At 41.8% G+C, this 22,388-nt stretch overlaps 2 protein-coding genes across 9 annotated transcripts in view; one reads left to right on the top strand and one right to left on the bottom strand.

The window, feature by feature from the left end:
- The window catches only part of LOC104326397 (cohesin subunit SA-2), a 69,978-nt gene extending 63,503 nt beyond the window's left edge, over positions 1-6,475 (top strand). For all 7 annotated transcript variants that reach the window (XM_075427525.1, XM_075427515.1, XM_075427573.1 and 4 more), the window contains 4 exons: positions 1,353-1,543; positions 2,721-2,895; positions 3,910-4,003; positions 5,498-6,475. In XM_075427525.1, the coding sequence (XP_075283640.1) occupies positions 1,353-1,543; positions 2,721-2,895; positions 3,910-4,003; positions 5,498-5,506 (469 nt within the window). In that variant the 3' untranslated portion in view covers positions 5,507-6,475. The remainder of the gene's footprint in view (positions 1-1,352; positions 1,544-2,720; positions 2,896-3,909; positions 4,004-5,497) is intronic.
- A 1,301-nt stretch (positions 6,476-7,776) lies between these two features.
- PPP2R3B (protein phosphatase 2 regulatory subunit B''beta) overlaps positions 7,777-22,388 on the bottom strand; it is a 55,281-nt gene continuing 40,669 nt past the window's right edge. For both annotated transcript variants that reach the window (XM_009931157.2, XM_009931159.2), the window contains exons 8-13: positions 21,055-21,103; positions 19,686-19,775; positions 18,776-18,951; positions 14,420-14,538; positions 14,229-14,335; positions 7,777-8,916 (exon numbers count right to left, since the gene is read on the bottom strand). In XM_009931157.2, the coding sequence (XP_009929459.1) occupies positions 8,772-8,916; positions 14,229-14,335; positions 14,420-14,538; positions 18,776-18,951; positions 19,686-19,775; positions 21,055-21,103 (686 nt within the window). In that variant the 3' untranslated portion in view covers positions 7,777-8,771. The remainder of the gene's footprint in view (positions 8,917-14,228; positions 14,336-14,419; positions 14,539-18,775; positions 18,952-19,685; positions 19,776-21,054; positions 21,104-22,388) is intronic.

A 22,388-nucleotide genomic window follows, 5' to 3' on the forward strand; every position in this document is an offset into this window, starting at 1 on the left:
CTGTAGCAGTAAAATATCTGACTTGTCAATTGCTCTGTGCCACAAAAAGCACACAAGAAATGAATTATTGAATAACAAGCAGCATGAAGGGCCTGATTCCTGAATTGGTAGGAGTCTTTCCATTGACATTGATAGCAGTTGGATTAGACCCTAAAACAGTAGTTACAATACGTGCTTGTTCGAAACCAACAAATTCCATTACCGGGATTTCTTGATCCCTGGGGCCCCCAGGGTCCCCGACTCTAATGGTTTCAGAGTCAGTGCTTACCCTGACCTCCGCCCAGCACCGGTTTTCTTGTTTGGCAAAGCGAATTAAACGCCTGATATTTTCCAGGCCACACTCCTAATCAAAGAAGGAATAATATACTGTACAGGCTGGCGTTAAAACTGTCGCTTCTGGTATTTGCTAAGGTGGGGTCTGTTTTAACAACACTGGGCTTGATTTTTAAGTGATGAACTGTAGCTGAAATATAGTGAATATCCAGTTTCTAATCCTGGGTTAGACTTTGTTTTTCTTTTCTTACTGTTATGAAGTAGGAATGGGTCAGAAAGACTTTGTCAGAAATGTCCTGTTTTTCAAAAAGAATGTCTGAAGGAGACCTCTTTGTGCCAGTAAAGGTGATAGCTTCACCTGGGATTCAGGGAGGACCCGTGTCAAGTCTCTGGATTGAATCAGGCAGAACAGGGATTTGAACCAATGTTTCCCACACCCTGTGTGTTGTCGTAGCTGCAGAGCTGTCAATTGCTTCTTGCAGACACTGGAAATTTTATTGGGAACCTAAGAGAATTGTACTGAGTTTGAGATGATGCTACAGAAAAGTGGGTTTATTGGTTGTTTGTTTTTTAAATTTTGACAAAACAGGCACTCATGGCATAAATAACCCATTTCCTGACCTGCTGTACTGTTGAATCACAAGGAGCATCTCTTGCCTGGAATCTCCTTTGCCCTGCAGTCCGTGGGGCCAAAAAGGGCCACCAGGAGAAGGGGTGCATCCTCGTAGAGTTCTGCTCCGGTCAGACTGCTCCTGGCAGCAGTGATTGGCAGTGACTTTTTGTGCACAGGAAATTCTTTCTAGAGACTGATGTAATTCTGTAATTCCTGTGAATCTAGTGTTGTTTCTAACGCTAAAATTCAAGCGCTCTTTTAGCTTTGAAGACATTTACATTTTAAATATTTAAGTATTTTCAGAGATGTCACATATTTGTGAGAAAAGGGTTGCCCTTTTTTTTTCTTTGACAGTGCTGTGTGCACCTTTGGAGAGTAACGGGAAAATGCCTTTCTAGCAATAGCTTCCCTACATATTGAGGGGAAAGATACTGAGTTTTCTTATGCTTGCTTGGTTTTTCTCCAGATATGCTTACTTACAGAGATTTGTAGCAGAACCACTGCCTTGCAGAGGAGATGAATGGCAGCCGTTGATTTGCTACAGGAACTCTTTACTGGCAAATGAAGATGACGAGAGCTCTGTCCTTGGCGGTTCAGGAGAGTGGTCCCCCGTGGGCACATCCAAGATGTCTTCTTTTAAAAGGAAATTGTCTAATGGTATGAAAACTTCCCTGTTCTGGATCAGCTGTATTTGCTTTGTCCCAGCAAAAGTGCACTTCATGCTTTGCGTTAGCCATACCACAATGTGTTGGATGTTGTGGACTTTCCAGTTTGAGCTGTGGCTTTTGCCTTCAGCTTTGTTGTTGTTAAAGGCCTCTTCATCACTCAGTAGCAGGAAGGTCGGTCTAGAGACTTTGGGTGAGCAGAATTCAGGATTATCTGAATAATCCTGAATTAGAAGAATTGAAGAGCAGAATTCAGGATCATGTGAATTCTGCTCTGTGCTGAGCTGTGGCATTTGTCTGTGCCATTGAGACTTGGTACATTGCTTTCAGTTGTCAAGTTAAGGGTGTTGTTGCTTTAGGCCCTGTAGATAATTAACGCAGGAGAGGTGTTTCCAGAAGGTGATTCAGATTTCAGCCCAAAGATCTGGGCTAAATAATCTTGGGGGGGGTGTGTCTTCATTGAATTTCTAGGGAGCCTGTAGGATTATATTCCTAATTTGTATCATATTATGTTATATTGTATTCCTTAAATATTATAAAAAATATATATATTCCTTATTATTTTCCTTATTCTTATATTCCCAAGAGTTATGGTTAGGTGGGCTGGATCCAGGCTTTAGCAGCTCTCATGAACTTCTAATGTGTAATGAGGTATTCACTGCGCCGATACAGTGGGACTTAGTTAAACGTAGTAAAGCCATGATGAAACCAATTGTTAGTAAAAGTGCCACGTCCTATGGACGCGAGCAGTTGTATGTGGAGGAAAGGGAATTTTTCCAGAGCATCCTTTAATTTCTCTCTTAATCCTTTTTCAGAAAATTTCTTTCCAGTGACCTGCCATCAGAAAGCTTGTTCCTTTGTGTCCCAAAAGCCCTCCCTTCTTGTCTTGAAAGACCCTCCTTTCATATAGACTCCACAGTGCTGATAGCACTGGTAGACCAAGGCCAAGATCGTAAATCTAGATGGCAAAAATGACCAGTGGGCAAAGTAGATTTATTTTCTTTCATGTGGCTTTTAGCTGGTTCCTTCAATAGATGAATGTTTTGCTCCAGATCTCCCTTGGAGTGTGGCCCCATTGCTTCAGTGCTGTGGGGAACACGCTGGAAATGTCCATCGCGAGACCTTTGAGAGTGAGGCTGGAGAACGAGCCTTTTCACTGTCCGTTACAGGGTCTTTGCCTGAAACCAGCCAGACCGAAGCAGCAAGCAGAGCTCCAGACCTGCAGCGTGCTTCCCCCGTCGTCTCTGCGGCAGGGAAAGGTAGAAAGAGGCTAAAATCTCGAGAGGTGCACTTGCAGCAACATTTGCCGTTCCTTTGTCCAGGAGGGCTGCGGAGAAGATGCTGGTGAGAGTTTTATGTCTTACAAGGTCCTTCACTTGTCCTGGTATTGACAGTTGGGGTCTCTCTGTCCACCTTTGCTGCTGTTTTGTGTAATACCTCCATGGGCAAAGGGCACAGGGTGTGTGCCCCTCCTGGCTGGCTTGTGGGGTTGTGTCCCAGGGACAGGTTGGGGTGTGGGTTTCCTCAGTCCAGGACCTGCGTTTGCTGCTTTAGCCTGATCATCCCCCACCGTCACAGGGCTTCTGTGCCTTCTTGGATTTACACGGAAGGAGGAGGGTTCCCTGTCCCACTCCTCCTATCTCTGGCCCTGATTGGAGGGCTGTGGTGTCAGTTACTCCCTGGCTGTTTGCTGCGGCGTGACGGGGAGTGGTTTCTGCATCTCTGGCAATGAACGGGCATTCTTGTCTCTGCAGTCTGCCATTAACTACTGAGTAACTGGTGACTTTGTTTTAGAGAGGTGTGTGTCTGTGGGCAACATGCGCACGCGCCTGAGTGAAGCCCCATGGATGTGAGAGAGGTTTGGCAGAAACAGGGAATCTGGAGTCCACTTTTGAGCTCTGTAAAGTGCACAAAGTGCTCAGTTGGGATATTTTCTTCTCATACAGTCCATTTATGGAGGTGTTTGTTAGGTGCCAGTTCCCGTATTGGTAAGTTAAAAGATGAAAAACAAATCCCAGAAAGATGCATGCTTTTCCAGGTTTTGGGACACTTGTTGAATGGACCTCGTGAATACAAGTCAAATAGAACAAAAATTTATTGGACGTGTAGGTGATGACAGATCCAGCCCCTGTTCAAATGAATGTTTTGTTTCTGAACTGCTTTACTGGCAGTTCCTCAGAGCATAACCTCTTTCCTGCCTCAGAAATGCTGGGCCAGAAACTTGGGCTACCTTACGTGGGTATCTCAGCAGCAGATCTTAGTATGTGAGCTACTCTGCCCGAAGCACGCTTGTGCAGTGTGCACCTCTGTAATAAAGTTTCTCAAGACTTAGCTTTTTTTTTTTTTCTCCCCCCCCAGCAAAGATGAGATTAAGACAGAAGCTGTCTCAGAGGAGGGTCAAGCAGAAGACACAACTGAAGATGTCGATGTTGATGTGGTTGGTGCAGACCAGGTAATTCCGGCCTGGGTTTTCCAGCTCTGAGGACAGCTGTAGTTGGGGTGGGTGAACGTGAGTTCAGAATCTTGTGAGTACCCACCGAGCAGCAAGCGGCTGCTCTTCTGTGGCCCCTGTCAGGCTTAGAGAAGAGTTTCTCCCTTCTTCCCTTTCCGGCTGTAGCTGTAGTCTCCTTCAGCTCAATCTGCATTTTTAAGGCAGTTCTTATTACAGCGTCTAGACATCGTTAGGTACATTGAGCACCAGCGAGGGTGCGTTCTGAGGAGGATCCCGTTTCCTTTTTTCCCGTAGTGCGAAGCACCTTGATAAAGATCCGTTTGCTGCAGTTGCTTCATGTTACTGACACATGGCAGAGATGGCACTGCTGCATGGCCTGCAGGGAATGTCTGCTTCAGAAACGGTGTTTGCGTTGCGCTCCTTAGATAGAAAGACTCGGAATGTGTCCGATCACTCGTCAGCCCAGGGCTCTCACTGGAGTGTCCCTTGTTTCTTGCCCTTTTCCAGTCAGGGCTGCAGGGAGATTAAATTGTCCCCAGAGCAGCCGGGGATTTGAAGGGAAGCATGCGGACGTACTGGGCTGGGAGTGGTAGCCAGTGTGGCCTGGGGGGTGTCTTGCGGGCACCGGTTGCCTTTGGGATCAGATAATAGCTTGGCAAAACTGCAGCTGCCTGCCTGGGTCTCGGCTCAGCCCTGGAGCGGGTGCTTGCAGCAGGGAAGGACTTTCAGCCCTTCGGGTCGGTGGAGTGCAAGGACACCACGGGTCTTGCAGCGGCCACTGTACTGACAGGTGGGGGGGGGAGAAAAAAATAGAGAGGCCCTGAGGTTTCCCATGCTGCAGCCTAGAACATCTCTCCTGTCCTCTGAGGGTGTCCTGTGTCGGCCATTGCTAGGGGCTGGGTGGTTCCTTCAGGTGTTTCTCCTGTCTTTCCCCCGCTCTCTGAACTTCCGATGGAATGTAAATGCAGTGTTTGGCAGACAGGGTTTTTGCAGTGATTCAGGCAACCCCTTGATTTCCAGTGGCTCTGGTTATCTGGGATCTCTGAGCCACATTCAAAGACCTTGTCTGATTTTTGACTTTTTAAATGAGTTTTTCCTGTAAAGTTGAACAAATGGTTTCTTTTCATATTTGAGTGGTGGTGGGTTTGTTTTAAAGAGGACTAGAAGGAAAAAGGGACTTCTAGTCTTCCAGTCATATGCCTTTTATAAAATGTAAAATTTGTTTGGGCCGTATGCTTGGACCAAGACCGAAGCCACACTGAAAACAGACTACTTACGTGGCCTTTCCCTGCAGTGCCTTTTCTGGGCGCCTTGTGGTAGAGAAATGCTTCTTTCCTCTTGTGGAAGCTAAATGCAGTGCTTTCCGAGAGCCACCTGTGGCCAAGCTGCTAAATGGTTAGGGGCTACACTTTCATTCTGATGCCTTATGTGCTCTTAGATGATGTTTTCTTGTTAGTATGAGACTGACTTAAATCTTTTTTTCTTCTAATATAGGACAGTTAAGAAGCTGAGAGGATAAATGGAAGTGAAGAACATGCTACCGTTTTTTTCTGCAAATTGTTTAACTGAAAAATGGGGTTGTGATGGCATCAACCAAGGCAGCAGGAGAGCTGGATCAAGTCAAGTCTCTGCCTGTGGGGATCCAGCCAGAACCGGTTCGGTACAAGCACTGCGCTCGATTTCTCCATGTTGCTGTTCGTGGCGTTACCGATTTGGCCGTTGTGCTTCTACGGCTGCGGGCGTTCTGAACATCATCGTTGCTCAGCTGCAGCCGGGGCCTGGGTGCTGCCTTGGAACAACTCCCAGCCGAAGGACTGGAAGCGGGGTATTGACAAATTCTGAGTCAGAGACTGAACTAGATGAGACAAGCTCGCTCGTGCCAGTGCATGGGCAGTGTTCTGCTGGACGTACTGGTTAACTTGTGAGATAACCACGATGGATGCCTGCTCACTTCCTTGTAGCCTGGCCCAGCTGTGACCTGCTGGGTGATGGCAAGTGACCTGGCCATGCCCTCTCCTGCCTGTAAGATGGAGAACCTGGATTTCTGAATTCCAGTGCTTAGGGAGATGTGGTATGTGGGGCTCAGGCCGTGTTCCCAGGAGGCTGGCATCAAGGCTTCTATGTAACAAAGAAAGAAGCAGCGGACCAGTTGACTGAGTATTTTCCTCTGGAAGAAATCATTCCTATGCAGTGATCATGTGGTATTTACTTGGAAAATACAAAGCCTGAAAAGACAATGTAAATAGACTGTAAATACAGCCCTTCACAGAAGTTGTTCCATTAAGAATTTGTAAATGCTCTTCACTCAAGAGTGTTTCAGGGGCTGGGGCGTGCTGGCTGCTTTCGCTGACCCTTTGTCACTGCTCCATGGAATCACACACTGCATTAAGCCTATCACTCATCACCTTTAGTTTTTTTTATACATGTATGTAGGATTGTAACTGTGTAAAATAAACTACATAACTGTTGCTATCCGTTAGTATTAAAAGTGCAGGAGACCTTCCCACACTAAGTCTGGAGACAGAAGAGCAGCAGGGCTACTGGCCTTCCAGTTTGCCCTGTTATTAGACAGACAGAGAAGTGAGCTCCCAGGAGCGTGGAATGGAACGCCATGAATGTCTCCAAGGTGTCCTCAAGTGGCAACAGTAGAAGTGTTGCATTTTGTTTCACATAGTTAAGTCTGCAGTAGGCCAATGCGAGGGGAGAGGCAGCACTCCACAAGGTGATGCCAATTCTCACCCCAGCCCACTTGTTCTCCATTCCCCGTGACTCTCCCCCACACCTGGACTGGGATAGCCATGTTTACCTCACCAAACATGCAGATACTTTAATTCTTGCAATGAAAGACTAGGGCTAGGAATTATCCTTCTGGGGGAAGGTGCAGTAATCTTTCTCATTCATGTTTTGCAAGAAAAGCAATTTCCACAATAACACCATAATTTGCTCTACTGGAGCTGTGCAAGTCCTTTAGGAAAAAAGGGACTTGGTTATCACAAGTATAATGGAGAGCAGGGTTTAGCAGGCACTTCAATAAATACAAAGCATCTCCCCTCTGCAGCAGAGACCTACCCTGCACCATAGCTCTGTGTGTTTAAGGGAAAAAAGGCAGTGTGCAATGCAAAAGCCCTTGGCTGTACATGCCCCTGTACAAGCCCCCTTGTGAAGAAGGGGGGATGCAGGTAGGGAAAAGCAGCAGGCCACTGCCTCTTGACAGCAACAGAAGTTCAAGATAATCTCCCAGAAAGCCAGTTAGTCCTCATTGCCTCCAGCACCTCTGGGACCACAGCTTCACAGAAATGCTCCGTCTTCACTGCTGAAAAACCCCAAGGGAATCTGACCAGCACCAGGGAAGTGTGACATTTAAGAAGACTCATCAAACTGGAGTGATCAACCCTGACTTCATTTTTAAGAATCCTTTGAAGGCTATTAAAACAACTTGAGTTTTCCTCAGAAAGGCTCACTTACAGATGTTAGTGATGAGTTTCATTACTTGAGATACACAGGTCTGTCAGTCTCTACGCAAAGTACTGTGAGGAGTTGAGTGGAACAGATTTACCAGTTCCAGCTGTTCAGCAACGCTGTCTTCTGGATGAAGAAACACCTGCTAGAGCTTGATTGCTTTGAATGTGCAGCGAGACTGCAGACATGTGTAACCCACTGTATCTTAAACTGTTCTTTAAGAGTAGGCAGTTAATTGCATGCAGCACGTAATAATTAGAACTCTTACATTACATGTATGAAAATCTTTATTTGAAAATACAAACATGATTTTTTAAACATTTTAACAAATCTACACTGCAACCAAAAAAATAACTTACATCTTTTTGTACATTTTTTTTTTTCCAATAAAACCAGTTTAACAGTAGGAGTGAGGCAACAATTTCAAGCTGCTGTGACACTGATGAATACCCATGGAATGTGTCAATAGCACACAACTGAAGGGGGGGGACAGACAAAAGCACTGAATGCCCACAACAAATTAGTGCACATCACCGATCAAGTAACATTTATACAAAGGATTTAAAAAAATTGGTTCCTTCTACATGAATGAACACACTCATTTTGGATCAAGTATGAACACTAAAACAGACTTTGTTATTAAATAACCTTTGTCATGAACATCAATGAAAAGACTGAAGTTTAAAGGGGCAAGTAAAATTAAAGTCGGGGCCGACAAGGACTACCAGAGGAGAGAAGCAACTAGTCTCAGGCATTCGCTTTCCTCGTGCACCAATACGCTCAGCTTGTCAAACAAAACGCGGTTTGTAAGTGTCCCACCCAGTCACGTCTCTTCCTTGCCAAGGCCTCAGAGCCCTGGAACTGCTTATGAGCGCGTCAGCCTCGTGGGGCAGGTATAAGTTGTCTCCTTACCTCCCGTACCAGGACAGGAACGCCTGGGCGCACATGGGACGGAGATGGTCAGTGCACCACACATCAACTTAGAATTACACAGGTCTCAGAAACAGTAGATTACTTTTAGAGTCTCTAAAGTCCAATATTGTTATTCTTCCAAAAGGAATTACGCAACATCCGTAAATAAATATTTTAATCTATTTTACAAGCTATAGACTATTGAATAAATACAAAAAGTTTTATCCTTCAATACAAACGCGCTTCTTCTCCTTAAAAGGTAGTGTAGTGATTAAATATTTTTAGCACAAAACTAAGCTGACTTCCTGGAAACAAACCCCACTGAAACATGTAGGTGTGTAGCAGACCTGCTGCAGGCTGTCCCTTCTCTTCTGCAAGTGCTGATCAGAAGTAACCACTACTCAAAGTCCTCTTCGTAGTCATATTCATCCAAGTCTACATCAGCCAGATGGGAAGGCATTTCAAAAAATGGTCTTTTTTCCATTTGATACTTGAGGACATTGGCCTTCTGATGGTCTACAGGATTCAGCTCTGGTTCATACCTAGGAGCAAGCAAAGAAAGAAAATGAGAGAGTCTTGCTATGCTGGGAAGTGCCCAAATGCTGGAACACTAACAAGGCACCCACAGGACAGACATAATTTCCAATATTTCATATTCACAGTAAAATCATAAATAGAATCATGGAATTGTTAAGGAAAAGACATCTAAGGTCAAGTCCAACCATCAACCCATCACCACCATGCCTGCTAAACCACGTCCTGAAGTGCCACATCTACACATTTTTTGAACACCTCCAGGGATGACGTAACCAGAAGCAGCACTAGGCTTCTGTCAGAATTACTTAAATTTAAGCTAGCTTACTCTCCCTTCATGCGCAGAGCTTTTAATTGGTGAGATACGCAGCTTTACTGAAAGAATTCAGAGCAGGTACTGCAGAAATGGTCAAACGCAAGACTCAGGTGCTTGACAGAAACCCTTTCAGAGGATTTCAAGAAAGCTGAAATTATGCTGCATTGGGTAGAACAAACTACACCTGTTGTAGATACAAAAGAGAAAGAATACTGAAAGTGTTACTAAAACGCACATGAGCCCAAGGAAGTGATAGGAACCAACTGTGTATTTAAAGCAGATGCTAGAAAGCAAAAGCCAATTGTTTAATGAGAAATTGCTGATAACTGCCTGCTGCTGATGCAAATGAACAGACAGATAATGAAATGTAAGGTTTAGCTAACTCAAGTCACTGAAGACTGACTTAAGAAGATCAGCTTCAGCACTGTTTGGGTGGGATCAATCTAGAATTGATAGCTGTTTAAAAAAAATGAAACTTAGATGTCCATAGAGATTTATGAGGTCAGATTAATAAAAAAAGTGAAACTTAGATGTCCATAGAGATTTATGAGGTCAGATTAAAGAGCTGACCACTTCCCAGGCGAGGCTGACTCAGGTTCATGCACGTCTTCCCAAGCGCTACCAAGTCTCATCTCCGCAGGCGACCATTTCCAGCTGCTCTCGAGACTGGGCAAAGTACGAGCTTTAGACACTGCAGTATCTGTTCTTCAAATGTGACTTTGTAACAGCATTAGGTGGTGATTAGAAGTGTTCTTTCAGAGAAAGACACAGGGCAAAGAAGCTCAGTACTAAGAATCCAGGATGAACACTAGAACAGAGTACTGTTAATAGGAGAGGTGGGAGCAGGAGCAACAGTTTCATTGTGAATGCAATTCTGTTGAAACATGTCAGAGATAAGCAAACATTAAGCCAGCTTCACCATTTTGAGTAAAAAATATTTAACAACATAAAGATGCTTTGATAACATCAGGTAAAGATTAAGCAGAAGTAGAAAATAGTTCCTGATTTTTTTTTTTTCCTGTTTTTGTTATTTCATCCTTCCCTGGGGTATTAAAGCCTTGATTATGTGAGCATCAATCAGTGCAGCAAACAGAATACCTTGGGTTTCTCTTACAAGTTCAGCGCTGATTTGAACGGGAAACAAAAGTCATCCTCAGAGTTACTTTATCGAGTTACACATCTGAACACAAGGATTTGGAAGAAAGATGCATATTCTACCGTAACAACAGTTTTAGCTCAAATACCTGTAATTTATAGTCTTCTACACCACTCATTCCATCTTTGGGGATGGTTTTTTTGTTTGTTTTCTTTTTTTAAACAGAAACATGTTCACACACCATTTGGATTTGCTTATTGCATAGTGGTGCAGGGAGGCGACAGCAGCTACACCAGTCGTTAAACACGGCAGCATGGGAATCTCTCCAACACTGTTTGCAGGTTCCAGCTATCCTATACGCAGGAGATTGTTCTTCAAACATTATTGGGCCAAATGAAAATCCTACTCTCCTCCAAAGCTTTGGTGGCCTCATGGAATATCACTTTTACTCCTTTCCAAGATACTAAGGAAATTTAGAAACGCTGTCTCAGTTTTCCTGAAACTGAGTTACTTCTCACAGTATTAGAAAGTCTATTGCTATTCCCAGCACAGAGGTTTTCATAAAAATAAAACCATACAGCTACAGCCCCTCTAAGAAGTCCTCCCCCTCCACTTCTAAAGCTCATGCAAATGTAAAGAAATCAGCCTGTTTCTAGATCTCTCTATACCACTCCCAAGTTTCAGATCAACTTTTAATAGGAACATCAGGAAAATATTTACCATCTGAGGTAATCAAATAAAACATTCATACTGGGTTGTCAAACAGTCACTTCAGTTTGGGCAGGCATTACAACCTTAAGTGCAGTAAGTGATTTTAAGGAAAGTTTTTGTACACCACAGTAACTTAAAATGCTCATAATGTATTTTTGCTGGTGTTCTTGCATCATACCCCTTCTCTCCTCCATGTCCCAGTGTACTCCACTATATCATTCTTTGACCACGGCGCTGGTTTTCCTTAAGGAGTGCATTCACATAGCGAAGGTGCATTTTTTCTAGCATTATTAGGAGTCTGCTTTATGCACCCTACATTCCACAGTATTCTCTGTATTCCTTAAGTTGTAATTGCACGGACATACAAAGAAGACTGTGCCTATGCCATGGAGAGAATAAACTTCCTGGAAATACCTGAAAAAACTTACGTGTCCAAAATCTGTTAGAACTTTACTGGAGAGTGGAAATTTCAGGTAAATTAAAAAAAAAAAATAAATCTAAAGGTTTAACTTCAGAAACATTTTGTACTTTAGTTTCCATTTTGTCCCCTTTCTGTGTAAAGCCACAGAACCATGGTTTCAGGTACACTTCGGATAAATTTTTCACGGAAAAGAACAGAAGTGATCTGACCCTGAGTACACTGGCTGTGAATTTTGCAGCTTTTATCTTCACCAAGAGCAGACATATTGGAGGGGGGTGGGAAATATATAAAATTAAAATAATTTAGTCTAAACAATAGTCAGAGATGCTCCTAGTTCAGAGAAACTGCTGCAGTCAATGAGTTAACAACTGAATCACAAGAAAAGCACCTTGAGGCTCCTTATCTCCCATCTGCACTTGTGGGTGAAATTGTACCTAAACATTATCTTAGAACTTTACAAAATGACCCTTCTCTACAACAGCCCACCAATTTCAAACCCTTATCAGAGGTGCAGAATAACTTGACTTCCTGACACGCGGGTCCCTTACTATTAATATCAAAAGGGTATTTTGCCTCTGATGAGTTTCAGATGCCAGCGATATCGTAGGCTGTCTCAGGACAGAACACTGGAGCAACAGCTGAAATCCTTCCTTGACAACCTAGCCAAGGACTCACTCTTGCAGACCACGTAGGATACTTCTGGACCCTCAGTAGATCTTGACTGACAAGAGAATGAGTTTCTCAGGGTATTCCACAGCAAAGCTGGAAGAGGCTTTAAGAGCGGTAAGACAGAATAATAGGATCTTAGTGGAATCCTGGAAATCTGCATTTAACTACCAGCTCTCGGGTGAGGTTGAGACAAATTTAGTCAAGAATCATCTCAGTTTCACAACTTTATCTGAAAATGGGCAAAATGGGCTTATCACTCACTTCCTAGAACATCACAACAGCAGCAGAATTTTAAAACAGGAAGGTGGAGACACACACAACTACTGCCATAGAAGTAAACAAACAGACCAGCAGAAGGGAGAGAAAACAAGGCCAAAACAACAGCGGTGTAGAACACTCGAGAAAGTGGTTCTAGTTAAGATTTCAGATGTTCAGATTTAACAGTACCTCGAGGCTCCTAAATGCTAGCCATTTCTGCCTCGAGCCTGGGCTCTCCACTTGGCGTGCTGATGCACTGATTTACTGTATTCCTCTAAGGGGGCCCCACTGACTGACACTGAGATGATGGCGGATGCCGTAGGGGCTGGTCTGACCCTGTCAGAAGAAGCCTAGGTCCACCAGTAACTGTTCAGAATTTTGACTCCTGATGGTTTAAACGTGTTAATTTTACAAGGGCATTCTAAAACAGAGCGCCAAAAAAAATAAAATCAGAATCATAGAATCATTAATGTTGGAAGAGATCTCTAAGATCATCAAGTCCAACCATCACCTCAACACCAGCAGGCCTACTGAACCATGTCCTGAAGGGCCACGTCCACACGTTTTTTGAACGCCTCCAGGGATGGCGACTCCACCACCTCCCTGGGCAGCCTGGTCCAATGCCTGAGCACTCTTTCAGTAAAGAAATTTTTCCTAATATCCAATCTAAACCTCACCTGATGCAGCTTGAGGCCGTTTCCTCTCCAAATCCTTCAGCAGTTTCTAAGAATCCCGCTTTGTCAGCTGAGTTACTTGTAACATTTCACAGCCAGGAAGACTGTAGAAGCTGTTCTTTTCCCCAGTCCATCAAATTTAAGCTATTATACTCAGCATTACAGTGTCTCAAACAATTGTCAAAAATGTACATACCTATTTTATACCTTCCCCAAACTTAGTCTATGACCTTAAGAGATCAAACAAAAAAAACACTGAAGATATAACATTGCCTAACTCACAGTAACAAAACTTCAGTTATTTTCTGGCTTATGTCCATAATATTAATCAATTCTAGGGGAGGATTCCACAAAGAGTTAAGCATATGATCCTCCTTAATGCTGAAGAGGCTGGGTAATGATAACAATTGTCTCCCTCCCCTTTCTCCCCTCATACGCTTTCTTTTATGAAGTTTCTTGAAATCAATGTGTGACGAGGATTTTGATTTTGCAGGTTTTAAAGCAGTCTCTTAAATATTCTCTAAATGCCTAGCAAGAATCCAAGACATTTTAAAATGGAATACGGATGTAGAAAACGCAGGACAGTGTTTTCTCTAGATGGGTCCATCAACTTAAGGCCTAAAACAAGTTAAATTTGTACTTGTTTTCCTTATCTTTTTATGTAAGCAAAACGAATGGCAAATCTGGGACTTTGGATTCCAGGAGGTTCTGGAAGCTACATAGCAACAGTAGAGGAGTAATTTTGAAACTGCAAGATTATTATCTTATTTATTCTTGGAGAACTGTGAGAAAATACTTCTAAGCTGACAGAATTTAGGAGTTCAGAAGTAAGAATGTTTTCCCCAGAAAACTTTTAATGAAGGTCTTCATTCATTTAACAACGAGCTACACAAAATTAATCTTGTATTTAGTTTAGAGCTGAAACTTTTTCAAATCTTTTTTCCTCCCAAGATCTGAAGCGGGACCTTTTATTTTACAAAACCAACGTGATCACCAACCATCAAGCAATATGCAGTTAGAGATATGAGCAAAGTTCTTCCTCCCTCACTGAGCACACTGTGAAACACAACAAACAGCAATGTTCTAACAAAAGGAGCATCAAGAATGGTAGTGGTGGGGAGGCTCCACATTAGTGGTGGGGATTTGTACCAACCCTCCTGCTAAGAATGTCTTACCCATCGTTCCACTGGTCACTTGCTGCCTCTTCTGCTACCAAGATATCGTACTCTTCAGCAGCGTACTTCTCCCAGTCAGAGACCTCTTGGCTTTCACCTTCGCCATCCTAAACAATCACATTGCAAGTTATACAGAAACATATTGTTTGCTAAGCACATAGCTAAAAAGACTTTTAAAGCTTCATACTCACCCGCAACATAGAAAACTGATCCTTCTGTTCATGGTCAAGGTATTTTTCAATGTTGAAAAACGTATCAAAAAACACATTTGTCAACTTACATCGCTTTAAATCATGCAGAGTAATTTTTCCTGTAAAGAAGATTACAAGAAAAGATATTTAGGGGTGAAATTGTCCTTTCTCTAAAAAGGAGGAATGTTATTCAAATTTAAGTCATCATTATGCTTAAGAACATTTGTCACTGATGCTCAACGCAATGGGAGAGAAGTGAACAGATGAAATGCACACCTAGAGAAGTGTCTTTCAAAGCTGACAGAACTTTAAATGTTTCAGGTTTGTTAACCGCTTTACCTGTCATCCTACTGTCCTTCAGTATCTTGGAGTGATATGAAGTCTGCCTCACGTAGCTATTAAATACTATTGAAGCTAATTGTCTAAGCTTCCTCAAGAGACAGAAGTCTCCAGTGAGCTACCTGATCCTTCTCAAGTAGTGCTCAGGTAGCAGGTAGGAATCTCTTCTGACAGTGGCCCTTTCTCTTCCCTGACTTCAGAAGACAAACGTATGATAGACAACAGCATGTGACTGTGCTTCATACAAATGAATTTTTCAGAGAGACTAGTTTGCCACCTTGTCCAGCCTGATCAATGTTTACTGCTTGAGAGGAAAGCTAAGTGCTCAGAGGCGGGTTTTTTTTTGGATTTTTTGTTTGTTTTTTTTAATAAAGCAATATTTTAAAGACTCACATCAATGGACCCATTAAGTGTTAGAACTATTCGTGGGGTGTACAGCCCCATGCTGGGGTGGGCAGTTGTCACAAACATCCCCAGGACAGAGTGAGCAATTGTCTCAAACATCCATCTTGGGAGAAACTGATAAAGATGCTCAAATCAAACTCCTAAATGGGGCATTGTGCTTTGGGAACTTCCTCACCTTGCTAAGGGAGTGTGGTAGACTGAGCAAAACCTTGCGGAGGCAGGGTGGTCAGCTTGTGAAACCCACCTAAGTCACATAGCCAAGGAAGCTGAGCACTTGCCTTTGGGGGAGGAATGCGAGACCACCAAGCCTCCCCCCCCCCCCATGCCCACTGACTCATTTTCAAGAGCTTTCAGGAAGCTATGAGACAGGCACCCGAAGACTATAAAAGGAAAGGGGGGCAGCCACTTGCTGCGTGCGCCCACCACCAGAAGACCCTGACCACCAGGTGCGTGCCCACCACTGGAAGACCCTGACCACCAGCAGAGACCACCGCTGGATCCAAGGGTGCTGATATCTTCTGTTACTTCTTCTCTTGCTCTGTCTCTGGCTTTCTCAGCACATAAGGGTAATGTTGGTGTAAGTTTGTCAGCCTGCTATATTCTGTGGTTTGGTGAAATCAGACAGTGTGCTGTTGAAACCTTTTGCCAAGTCAATATCCGTTTCCAACCGCACTGCGCTAAAAGTAACATTATGAAGTTCCAGAGTTACCATCTTTTGTAATTCCACTGCCATTCTAAGTAAAGCTTTGTTTTCAGTCCAGCCTCTTGGTCATTGTTCTGACTCTCAGTATTGCCCAGAGAATTAAAAAGATCACCTTCCTTTATTCCTGCTGAGCAGGACGGGACAGTCAGGTTGCTCAGAAATGTTACTGTATTTCAAAGCTGAATAGTAAGCTTCTGCAGAAAGACTGGAAAATACCAGACATACCAGGAAAGACAGAGGACTATCCTTAAAACTCCACTTTATTGATTCACCTTAAATATGGCTGGCCTTCTGTTGTCAGTCAAAGAGGGGCTAACTGCAGGTGTTATGGAAGAGTTCAACAAAAGCCAGACCTAGAACAGTATTTCCTCAGCATACTGTCCCAGCCTCCACCAAAGCATAACTCCAGGACAGACGGAAGGCAAAGCAAGAACGCCGTTTGGAAATGGTTGCTGCATTTGTCTGTTGCCATCTGAAGTGCCTTAACATGTCCTGCCTGGCTTATAGATGCTGCTCCAGAACGACACAAATCCCTTGCAGCACCTGTGTCGTATCTGTCAGACCCACACAGATGTTCCATGTGCTGGCCCATCTCAAGTGGCAGCAGCTCTCCACAACCAAGCAACCGATTTGTGTCCTGGTTATATAAGCTCCCAATTTAAGTTAGGCACCTACATTTGGTGCGTTGCTTTGTTCTCCAGTTTCCATTTATTGCAATGGGAGCTTGGACATCTAACACTCATGTAGATGCCTACCACTGTCTCTCAAAGACCAAGAAAAAAAAAAAAGAATGAAACTGAGATGATTAATTCAGGTATCCACAAATTAAAAAATTGCTTTTTGATACACAGAGCATCCTGTAGCAAACTGTATCACAGCTCGGCCATAACTGTATGAAAGTACCTTCTTCTGCTTCAAATCTACCACGTGAAATGTCATTTTATGCTGTTAGTTTTTGTATTAGGAAAACAGAAGAATTTTTACTGAATCCGCTTTTTAAACTTCACCCAGATTTTATAAAAAAATAAAATCAACCCTTCACAATTGGCTTTCATTTCTGTTGCCTTAATTAGCTCCCATCTTGATTACATTTCACAGCCTCCTTTTATCATCTTCATGATACAGGACAGCTACATCAGTCTTGTTTCATTTGAAACGCAAAATAGGAACATTATTGAAAATGCCTTTCAGAAGCATAATGTACAAGACTGGAAGGGAACCCCTAAGTTCAGGGGGCTACTGTAGGCAACCATGTAACATAAATATGTTCCTTGGCGCTTGCTTCACTTCATTCCAAGTGCTCCCCACCCTCCATGCATTATACAATGTCAGTCTAAGGCTTCATTCCACTGATACGTAGGATTGAGCTTCCAGCCAAAACATACTTAATACTCCTCCTTCATTTACAATTCTTTTATCTGCCTGTAGAAATGTTTTCACCTAGCAAATCCATTTTAACTTGGTTTAAATAAGAATATGAAGCTTTAAGTTCTAGTGTTGAGTTATTTTAATTCCCTTAGCATGCCAAAAAATGATGCCTCAATAAAAGACAAGTGCCTTTTAAAAATAAAATTAAATATCTTGTAATTTGAATATTCTTAATACTAGAAAGGTGGGCAATAAGCACGACTACTATTAATTGATTCTCTAAACATAATTGTGTAGACAGTAAACAGAACCACCTTCTTCAACACTCAACTAAAGTGACACTTGAAATTCAAGTAAGAAAAGCTCAGTGCTTCATCTACAAGTGTCTAAATGTGAACTACTAGCACAGCATTACAGTTGCTAAACAAAAGCATTAAATAAGATGGTCAGCAATTTTACCATAAAAAATAGCAAACATTAGTATATGCAATAGAAGTTGCTACTCCTATCAAAGACTTCAAAAGCAAATGGGGAAGTTCTGATTTTATTGCAATGCAGAACCTGTACAATAACAGCAACCAGGCTGTATGCCAAGTCCTTTTACACACTGAAATTCACGTTAAAAATACAGTCATGATAAAGATTATTAGTGCTAACTGTGGTCAAGTGTTGAGACATGAAGTTTAGATTGACCAACCTGACCTCAGCTTGACCTCATTTGTGTTGAGCTCAACAAACCCCTGAAGACTAATCCATCATGGCTACAACAGTTTTACCAACTTGTGAGAAAAATATCAGAAACAGCACAGAGGTAGAGGCCACGAACATGCAAGATACCACAGTAATACGTTTACCAAGGCATGCAAAAACATGTTTAGTATCGAGTAGCACAAAAAGGCAAATATGAAGCGAGCATGATACCTGCTTCGTAAGTTTTTTTCAGGTGTAAAATGTAAACTGAAGGCTCATCAGCTGAAGATCATATATGTCAAATGCAGGAGGGTAGCAAGCAGGTCTATGAAGGGTCAAATGAATGCAGAAAATAGCCCCAAACTACAAAGTTTAGTATTCAGTTATTTTTAAGCCCCTTAACATGAATTTCCTAGGGCAGCTTAGGCTTCTAACCTACAGAAAGTCCACCCTGATCTACAGAGACAAAACTACTTAAAAACTGTTCCCTCTGAGGAAATCTCAATTAAGTGGGTACCGGAACGGGTAAGAGGCAAGCGAACAGAACACAAGTGCTTTTCTTGAGAGCATCACCTCATCTGGTTAGTGACAAGATCTCATTTAAGACTAAACGTGGCTACAAGCCCAAAATAAAAGCCTACATGGAATTTTAAAACAGCATATTAAATTTTAGTTTGAAAATTAATACCTGCCTGCCATTGGAAGACCATTCAATTAATAAGCTGTAACAGACTTTAGAGAAAAGACAATCTAAAGGCATATTCTTTGTGTGATCAGCTGAGTGCTTTTAAGGTTGTGCTAACTCCTAATCCAGAGAAACAGAAGTTATAGATGGAAAAGAATTTTATTACCTTCATATTGTGGCTTCACGAGATCCAGCATCTGGCACAAACAGTCTTCAAATGGTAAAGGTTCTATGGCCATGTTGTCTAATTTTTGGCACTGTTCTTCATAAAAATACTCCAGTTCATACATAGACAAAGCACCATCCCCATCAAGATCCATGCAGCGAAACCAGTATTCAATGCTGAAATTCAGCAATTAATAGCAGAGAGCTCTTTACATCAATTTGTTACATAATTTTAAGAATTTATATTGCCTGTTTTAAAGGCTACGCTACTTACAGACACAAAACCAGACCTAAGGCTACATTCCATAATGCCATAGGAAGTCATTAAACACCACCCACAGTGGTAAGGGTGGTAAGAGTTTTTGGCGTTTGCCAAGCCATTCACAACTGCATTTGAAAACACGCTTGTTTGTTGTGGGTGAGTGGGGGAGAAGAGGACTAAATCACGTGGCTTTACATAAAAACTTAAGGGAGCCAACAAAATAATTGAATGACACATCAAAACCCAAGTTCTTTTTTCATATTGAACAAGCTAGTGACACGTCACACAACAGGCTTCTTATCAATATCCTAGAGCTAATGCTAGCTGTATAGTTTCCCAAAGTCACTGGCATAGAAAAATAACTTCCATTTCCTTTATCTATGACCCTGTCTATAGATAGGCCACACAGAACATATGGAACAATAACATTTAATTAGCCTCTTGAGTCACTAAAATAGACTTTTACAGCAGCAACAACAGAAGAGACTGACAAATAAGAATGCTGCAAACTGGGCCAGTTTTCCACTCATGTTTTTATCATCTAGCATCTTTCATTACAGTTCCAGCTAAGCATCAGCGGTCCCTCTTCAAAGACTGGAAAACAATAAAGTCAGTCTTTATTTCTGTTCAAACATAAGTTAATTCTTACCTAGTTGGTGTTTTCTTATCCTCTTCAGATATCAAAAACCAGACAAAATCAGCATAGCTAATTTTTCCATCTTTTTGTGCTTTCCTACCTCTTGAAGGCCAGTGACGGAAGAGATAGAAAATTTATGTTAGAACACCTAACTTCAAAACACCTAGCTTTTACTCACCAAAACTAAGGACTATTGTCTTTGGTGCTATTAACTGTTCATCTCCTAAAAGATGCAGTGTTCCTAAGGTGACTTGTCACAGACTACTCTGATTATTCAGTTTCAGGAGCATGTATGCTCTCTTCTGTTTCTACTGCAGTGGGTATTTGAAGAGGAAAGCAGCGCCCTGTCCAGAAGGATTTCAGCTTTCCCTCCTGGGCAACAATACCACTACTTCATTGTTAACAGAGAGACATCTCAAATACTTTTAAAAAAATGTATTATATAGAAGTACACATGCTTTTTAGAATGTCTGTTCAGGTGAAAGTGATGAGAACTTAAAGCTGTACAGAACTCCACTAGCTAAAAGTGCTGGAATGGAAACATGAAGACAAAAATGAAACAAGAACATTCAGGAAGTCAATGTTTGTGACAAGAACATAGTTGTTCGTTTCTACTCCTACACCACAGAACACAGCATCCAAATACTTTCTGAAGACATATGGTCAGCCTTTCTGGTAAAAAGGCAGGTAGGTATTTCCTAGACATTACATTTCATTCCTAAAAATCCCTTTTTGCCATTTTATCCTCAAGATGTCTAGAGAAATATGATGCACGTTTTGTCTTGCCCATAAAGCTTGCATGGAGTAAGCTCTGGACATACGCCTGCCAAGTGTCATTTCACTCATTTCAGCCTTCGTTACGTCATTTCTGTTTATTGGCTTCTTTCCAGCTGCAGAAGTTGTGCTAGCAAAATGTTTCAAAAATTAGTTAAGTGCCATAACTGCACAAGAGTAATTCAATCTAAGTGGGAACAATGAAGAATGACTGTCAAAAAATGTGAATTAACTCAGCTGGAAGCATTTTTGTAAACTTGTTGATGCAATAAGCATTGATTTTAGAAGTCGTACTGAAAAGCCCAATTCCCTTTGGAAAATTTTGCAAGTTTGAGAGACAGAAAAATAACAGTGCAAACACTTCTTCCCTTCCTCATTCCCATTCCTGCTAAACCATACAATATCCCACAGCAAGTGTTTATTCGGGTAAAGAAAGGAGAGTAAAGAGCACTCCAGTACTACTATAGTTTAAACTACAGTACTAAAAGTTGAAATTCATTGCTCCATTCTAAGGGGAAGGCATTTTTTTCTGGGAATGTCACACTTAAATTAGCAAGCAAATAAATAAATATTAAATTCAATTTAGTTCAGTGTGTAAAATAAGTACCTCGTTACTGCTCCTGAGAAGATCCTCTCTATCATCCTATTTGATATTGCTGTGAAGAAAGGTTTAAATTAGCGTCAGCTATATACAAGTTATTTTTGCTTTGTATTGTCTAGTTCAAGAGTTTATTGGAAACCTCTCATATACACACATCTGAGAGAAAGATCAAGTGTAGCGTTCGTTAATCCTTTTTGAGTTCTCTTGGAGAAGATCACTTAACACAGTCTCCAAAGCAAAGCTAGAACCAACCAGCTTTGAATTCAGACTTGATGCAGAAATAGTAGCATAGTAAAAAGTAATTAAATTGGCTGATTAATAAGATAGCATTTACCAGTTCTTTGACAGGTAAGCCTTGTTTTTGAGTGCCATTGCAGTTTATATGACCTTGGTTTTGGAAAAGAGCCAAAATAGAACTGGCATGTTAATACATAATGAGCATACCTAACCAATTCTGACATGGGTCTATTTCTGACATGGGTCTGATCCATGCTTCTAATTTTGAAACTATTTCAGGGATTTTAGAGACATGTCTTAACTGAGCACTACCTCTGTAAAGGATATTCAATTTATGCTGAAGAATTTGTCGGTGGTACTCAAAGCAGCACATGATACTATTCTCACAGAAGAATTACATCTCATTATTCTATCTATGAAATTTTTTTCAGCATTATAGAAAAATTGATAATTAAAGCAGGTGGTTAACCATTTGAACCGTCCATCTGGTTTATGTACTTACGGTGATGCTATCACTGTATTATTCTAGTAAGGACGCTAGTCCCTGCTTAATATTTATCCCCAGAACTGCAGGATAGTTAATTTGTTTCAGAGATATGTGCTGTGCTGCTTCTTACCTACTTTTGAAACACTGAAGTTGTTCAAACTTCTCAACAACAGCTACGTATTTTAATATTTTTCTTACCACATGAAGTGTTTGATCTAGCCTAGGTTTAGACTAGTGACAGTACTAAAGGAAGAGATTTCTGAAACCAGATCGTCTCCTTTTGGACATGCAAAAACAGAAGTTTAAGACTAATGTTGGGTATCATATCCATTTTATGCTCTTATTTAGTCTAGTTCTCATTAAGCAGCAGCTGTTAAGTTTTAACCAACATTCCATGGCTTAAAGGATGCAAAACTACATTGCAAGTGGCATGGTATCAGTTCTCCTTCCTTTTTATAGCGTACTAACTCAGTAGAGCAACTCTCAGATGAAAGCAGCTTTCATTCCTCACTGTCCTAAAGTGTAGTTAGACTTCAGCAGGCAAATTTTCAGGAGCAAGCAATCAGAACTGTGTTTATTCTTTTCAACGTGGGATAATATTCCATAATCACTTTGT

This window comes from Opisthocomus hoazin, chromosome 1 (genome assembly GCF_030867145.1).
Source record: "Opisthocomus hoazin isolate bOpiHoa1 chromosome 1, bOpiHoa1.hap1, whole genome shotgun sequence".
Lineage (NCBI taxonomy): Eukaryota > Metazoa > Chordata > Aves > Opisthocomiformes > Opisthocomidae > Opisthocomus > Opisthocomus hoazin.